This window comes from Xiphophorus hellerii, chromosome 13, assembly GCF_003331165.1.
Source record: "Xiphophorus hellerii strain 12219 chromosome 13, Xiphophorus_hellerii-4.1, whole genome shotgun sequence".
Taxonomy (NCBI): Eukaryota; Metazoa; Chordata; class Actinopteri; order Cyprinodontiformes; family Poeciliidae; genus Xiphophorus; species Xiphophorus hellerii.
The window spans coordinates 9,367,905-9,374,215 of record NC_045684.1 but is presented as its reverse complement, the minus strand read 5'-3'; the positions used below and the strand labels follow the sequence as shown (position 1 = coordinate 9,374,215).

The 6,311-nt window shown below is 38.3% G+C and overlaps 1 protein-coding gene across 1 annotated transcript; it reads right to left on the bottom strand.

The window, feature by feature from the left end:
• Window positions 1-4,862, bottom strand: LOC116731653 (abnormal spindle-like microcephaly-associated protein homolog). Its single transcript, XM_032581469.1, has 6 exons — window positions 4,841-4,862; window positions 2,135-2,308; window positions 1,909-2,063; window positions 697-873; window positions 451-623; window positions 1-191 (listed from the first exon to the last, which is right to left on the bottom strand). The coding sequence occupies exons 1-6, from the start codon at window positions 4,860-4,862 to the stop codon at window positions 89-91; spliced, it is 804 nt and encodes a 267-aa protein (XP_032437360.1). The 3' UTR covers window positions 1-88.
• Between the last annotated feature and the right edge of the window lie 1,449 nt (window positions 4,863-6,311).

The window sequence follows — 6,311 nt, the reverse complement described above, 5'->3', positions numbered from 1 at the left end:
ACAAATCATTTGATTGAAAAACAAAACAAAAAATATTAAAAATCTGAGGTTTTCTGTGAAAACAAAAAGACTCTTGAAGGTTTTCTGTTTATAAAACGATGGCGAGCGTTTCCGCCACCATCTGGATCGCCCTGAGGGGATCGACGACGTCTTTCAGTTTGTCCTTCCTCAGAACCCAATCTGGTGCAAACCTGAACGACACAAAAATATGGAGCTAAATTAGTCCCAACATTCACAGTAAGATTTGCATCGTGTTGTACAGAACAGCGAATAATGTCGTACATTTACAAATCTTCTTTTACACTTATTACGTCTTATTGCACACATGCAGATTTTACCGTACGCTTTGTGAATCTTTCTGACACTAATTTAGCTCCACAGAAAACAGCATTTTAGTTTCCACAGAACCAAAAGTCCTGTTTGGGTTTGTACAGATCAGATGCTGCCTACTTTGGTGGCGGTTTGGATTTGCGCGGCGTTGGCGGAACAAAGAAGCTCCCGTTGATCGAGGCGTTGATTCTCTGCCTGGTGATGCTGCGCTCTTCGTCCATTTTGTGTTTCCGCGCGGTGAGCCGGTAGATGCTGCGTATCCGGTCCAAAACTTTAGGCAGCTTCACCACCTCCTGAGGGGAAATAGATTAAATTTAAATGTTTTCGTAAGGATTAGTGGGAAAGATTTTTTTGTCTGCTTCAGACCTGAGCGCGGCGCTCGTCCTGCAGCAGCAGAGCGAGAAGGAAGCAGGCTTTGGTGAAGATGCTGCCGCCCTTTTCGGCCACCTTGTCCCCGGCTTTCTCCCGGTATTTCTGCAGTAAATCCAGCAGCGTTTCCAGGGAGTTTTCCACCGAATACACCGCCTCTATGGTCAGGTGGTACTGAGGGGAAATACACATTTGAGTGTTAATAGTTAGATTTGAACCATCTTCTCTGATTGATCTCTGATGAAATAAATTAATTAATCACATGACAAATTAAAACAAGCTCAATAATTTACATTTTTTTCTTCTTTCTACCAAAAACAGGATGACAAAAGTCTTCAGTCTGCTGCTTTGGTCTCAACCAAATCTTTTTTTGAAGGGCATTTTTGTTTACACAGACTTCATAATTCATATTATTTGTTGTTTCCGTTTTGTTTATTCATTTTGGATATCTTAAAATGTCTTCCAGTTCATCGGAATTTAAAGTTTATTGATCTCTGAGACCATTATATTTAGGGATGCACCAATATGAAAATTTGGTCCATCCGATATTAATATTACTGTTCTTGCTGATATTATATAATATATTTCTCTACTTTTTTTGACACCTTTGAAAAAACAAACGATCATAAACAGACAGAAACAAGATGTCTGTTTATGATCGTTGTATTTATCAGCCCAATGCAGACATGTTAAAAAAATTACTAGTAACGACCGATACTGATGTTGGTGCTGATATATTGTGATTATATTCCTTAAATAGCCTCAAAACAACAACAATATTATCGTTTATTGCAAAAACTTATGGGACAATTTATCGTCCTTTTAAGGCCTGAAACAGCTAGATAGATACACTAATAACAGCTTATAGTACTTTAATTATTACTTAATGTATGACTATTAGAGATTTTTTAAGCACCAAAAATACTTTATTTTAGCCTTGTTGGTCTTTAATTTGCATTTGCCACATGTACTACCAACATCTTCCACCAGAGGGCGCAGTTCAAAAAAAGGATTCAATACAGGAGGGCTTTATGAAAAGTACAACTAGAGCCTGTTTTTGTAAAACCAATAAAATTAAGGGAAAAAAACCTGAAAGATTAAGTTGGTAAATTTCAATCAGCTTTTGTAAACAGGATGAGATTTGTATAAAAATGAAAGATATTCAGTCAGAAAAGCATCGATGTTATGAACCGGAGACGTCAGTTGTACCTTGGAGAGGTTGAGGAGGATCTGGACGGAGAAGGTGATGACCTCCATGCAGGGTCCGCTCCGGTTGCAGCTGCGTATCAGCGTGAAGATGACACCGGTGGCGTCGCTTCCCACCAGCCGCTCGCAGCACTCTGGCGACAGCCTGGTGGCGGCCTCTGCATAAAAAACGTTTCCATCACCACTCAGCCGACAGCAGCGAGCGAAAACAATCCAGTCCAGGTCTTACCGAGGTTCTTCAGGGCCTCCAGGATGAAGGAGAAGTGTTTGTATCGGAGGAGATACTCCAGCGCAGAAGAGGTTTTGTTGCAGAGTTTGTCTTCCTCTCGTACTTCAGCAGAGATTTTGCGCAAGCGGAGCCTCAGCTTCACGAGTAAATATTTCCTTAATATTGATGAAGTACTTGTTCCACTGGCAGATTATTTCACGTATGATATGGGACTAAATGTCTTGTTATAGATTAATTTAATCTACCAATGGAGCGAGTACTTTTCCATCAATATTAAGGAAATATGGACTTAAAACAAGCTCATATCTTGATGAAGTTACTTGTGGTTTTATCTTATTCAAAAATACTTTATTAATCCCACAGGGAAATTAAATGCTGTTGTAGTTCATTAATTTTTATTTCAAGTGGACTAATATTTGTGATAGGAAGTTTACCAAAAATACTTGGTAAGATTTTTTTGTTTTTGCAGTGTAGCTCAAACATATCCCTTTATTTATATTTTCTAAACGTGAAGTTGAAGAATAATCCAATTAAAATACCAAAATTTCCACATAACTTTATATTTTGGTTCGTCTGATTATGTAATTTTTAAATATGAAATTATTGATAATTTGATTAGTTACTCAGTACTTGAGTAGACTTTTACCAAATAAAATGTTACTATTACTTTAGTAATGTCTTGGACAGCTACTTTTTACTTTTAATTGAGTACAATTTTTAGTTTCAAAAACATCTGGACTGTAACATCACTAATCAGCAGCTAGGTGATGGAGTTGCCTGTCACCTAGCAACCCCAGCTTGTTACCCAGCAATCCCAGCAGAGGTCCACCTTTTACCCAGGAACCCAAACTGAGCTCCAGCACATTTGGTCAGCTGGTTTTACTGTTGTGTGTGCTGTACAATGGCTGCTGGAAAAGACAAATGTTTTGTTGTTGGCATACTATTCAGAAAACACTTGCTGCATCCTTGTTAGTTGTGCAGGAGGCTCCACTAATGCTTTTCAAAGATGTACGGTTGTATAATAAAACCAAGTACAGTGGACGCCCCCGTTTGCAGTTCAATATTTGCAGATTTCAGAATTCACGTCTAAGATTTTCTAAATAAAATGCAGCCTGGGAAGTCTTTGGCTAGTTTGGCTAAAAGTAATGACAGTTGACATACTTTTAGCCAATCCAGGAGCGCCTTTCATTTTCCTTGTCGCTGATTGGTTGAGCCAACCAGAGCTGAGATAAGTAAGGCTGTAGATGTTAGCTTCTGCGGTTATGCTAACACCATTTCCACTGTAATGCATATTAAGGTACATTTGGTGTTTGACCTTTAAAAATCGACACTGATAAGCATTTTTAGAACAGGAATCAAATATTTAAAGATTTCAGCAATAGCCCCAGGGTGGAATATAAATCCAGTGTAAATGGAGATCGCTTGTTTCTGGCTGGAAGGCAGAGATGTTATGAGACTCTGTAACTGTTGTCACAATAACTGTTGGTTTATTTTCATCTTGTCACATTTACTGAAGGATTATAACTACAAATAAGAGTAGATAGTCAATAGGACAATCTGAATCCTTCAAGGAGAAACTGTGTTTTATCTCTGAAAATCAGAAGAATGAAAAACAGACAGCTGCCATAACAGGAAGGCGTCTCCATGTTTATCCTGCTACCAAACCAGGGTATCGATTACACTGTGATTGATGATGAGATCAGTGCCGAGAAGTTCCTGAGCTTGGTCAAAGACCGCCGCAAAACATAAGTTAATACTGCAAAATTCTTGCTTGGTTGACATCTGTGGATATGAGGTTTTCACAATAAAAATGTGAAAGTGGTGCTTTAATTTTGTGTTTAATCAGTAATTAAAGCACTAAACTTTGCTTCAAGTCCTTGAAAGTTATTGATATTTAAACTGAACAGTTCTGTGATAACGTGTAATTTAATTTTGATTAGAAGATTAAAATGTGGAAAAAGTTTTCTACAGTAGAAACCAGATAAAAAATACACACATTTATTTTCTCACTAGAAACTATTTATAATAAGAAGTACATTGTGCCTTTAAAAAGCTAACAAAAACATACTGGAAATATAGATTACAACATTCTTTGTTTTAACTGACAGCCATCTTGGCAGGCAGTTGCTATGACAACAATAAACAAACCACAATACTAGTACATTACAACTTTTACTCATTTACAATTTTTGAGTTTTAAGCCTGATATTAACAACGAGGCTTAATCAATCCTAACCAACTTTCAACAAGATTTATAAATCAATAGTTTTAGTTTTTATATTTTACTTTTCATATTGTTTACATCGATTTATTATAAATTTTCTTTCCCACTCTCTTTTTCCACAATACAGAAGAAAATAAATGTTTGACTAAACAAGCAAAATTAACTTCCCAATGTTTAGATATTGAAAAACGTTCTATAGATTATCATATATGGCCCGTGTGTCAAACTCAAGGCCCGAGGGCCAAATCTGGCCCGCCATAGCTTTCTATGTGGCCCTCTAGACTCCAAATCATAGCAATGGGCCCCTCCAGTTTTTACAAATAACCGCAAAATTCACACAAGAATCAACAGACCCCCTCATGTTTCCTGAGTTTATCAACATGTTTTCTGAGTTTATCAACATGTTTTCTGAGTTTATTAACATTTTTTCTCAAAATTGTCCATAAACATTTGGGTTCAAGTGCCTGCTGTCTCAGCCTGACCTGATGTCAAGTTATAGTCCATGACCGATAGAGAGATTAATAAAAGATCACATTTAACATCATATGTTAGTGCAAATATTGTAAAAAATTCCTTACAGATATTTCTAACTTAGCGCCACAAAATCTGTGTTGATTGCAGAAAAGCACAAAAACAATCCTGGATGAACTGATTAGTGTGAAAAGATGTTCAATATTACGTTATTGTAAGAAACACGCATTGATGCTGAAACACCTATTTATTGATATTTTAACAGTTTAATTGGTTTTTATCAATATGTTCTGGTGCAACAGGCCCTTTATGAACATTCAGGTTTTTGATCTGGCCCAAAACAGAAATGAGTTTGGATAAAAACGACTGAATCATGGACTATTTTGAATGTAAACAAGAATGAAGAGTGAGATATTTGGTGGTGGAATGATGTCACACCGCCAGCAAAGGAAGACTCTGTGATGTCACTGGCGATGCAGTCTGTGATGTCATCAACTGCAGAATTGTATGTGACACAATTCTGCATATTTTTCATTGCTTGCAATATCACTGACTAGCTCAGACGTGCGCAAAGCTCTTTCCAAACGACGGTTCAAGTAATTTACGGCGACAGATTTTGGCTAAAGGATTTGAGGTAGAAATGTTTCACCAATTTGAGAAATACCGCAACAGGATGATGGGACTCCGGGCAAGAACGGGAGTCTGGCAAAACCCCCAAGGCAGCTTCGCTCCTGCACACTTGGATATTTTACACGGGGAAACCCAAAGACTGGACTCCAGTCTGGAAATGTCCCATAAGATCGCGTCCCTGCAAGACAACGAGAAACGTCTGCAGGAAGAATTGGCTCAGCTCAAAAATTCATATAGTGAACTCAGCTGTAAATATAATAGTGACGTTTCTGGACTTAAGCAAGACGTGGAGAGATATCGGCAGGAGGCGAGACGTGAGAAAGACGCCAATATAGAGAGAGAGAGAGAGCATCTGAACCTAGTCAACAATCTGAGAGCTGAGAAGGAAGAGCTCTTCCAGAGAATGGCAAGAAAGATCATAATTCTAAGAAACAGGGACAGGCAGATGTTCCATGAACTGGATCGGGTTCATGTTTCACATGAGGAGCTTAAATGTAGATATAGAAACGACATACTGGAGTTACAGCAGCAGGTGGAGACTTACCAGCAGAAAATAAGGCAGGACCAAATGGCTCTTTTACAGAGACAAAAGGCAGAAAAGCTTATTTGGGATATTAACCGATCTGCGCTGCAACAACTTGAAAAACTTCAGCAGCAGGTAAAGGAGGAGAGAAAAGCACATCTTGAGACAGTAGAGAAGGCCAAGGCGAGTCTGGACCACCTGAGATCTGAATATGCCGTCCTCCAAAATAACGCAACAACAGAGATTAAAATCCTGCAAGACAGGGAAAGCAGTGCCCAGGCAGACCTGGAGAAGGTAAACGGTTTGTACCAGCAGCTCAAATGTCAGTA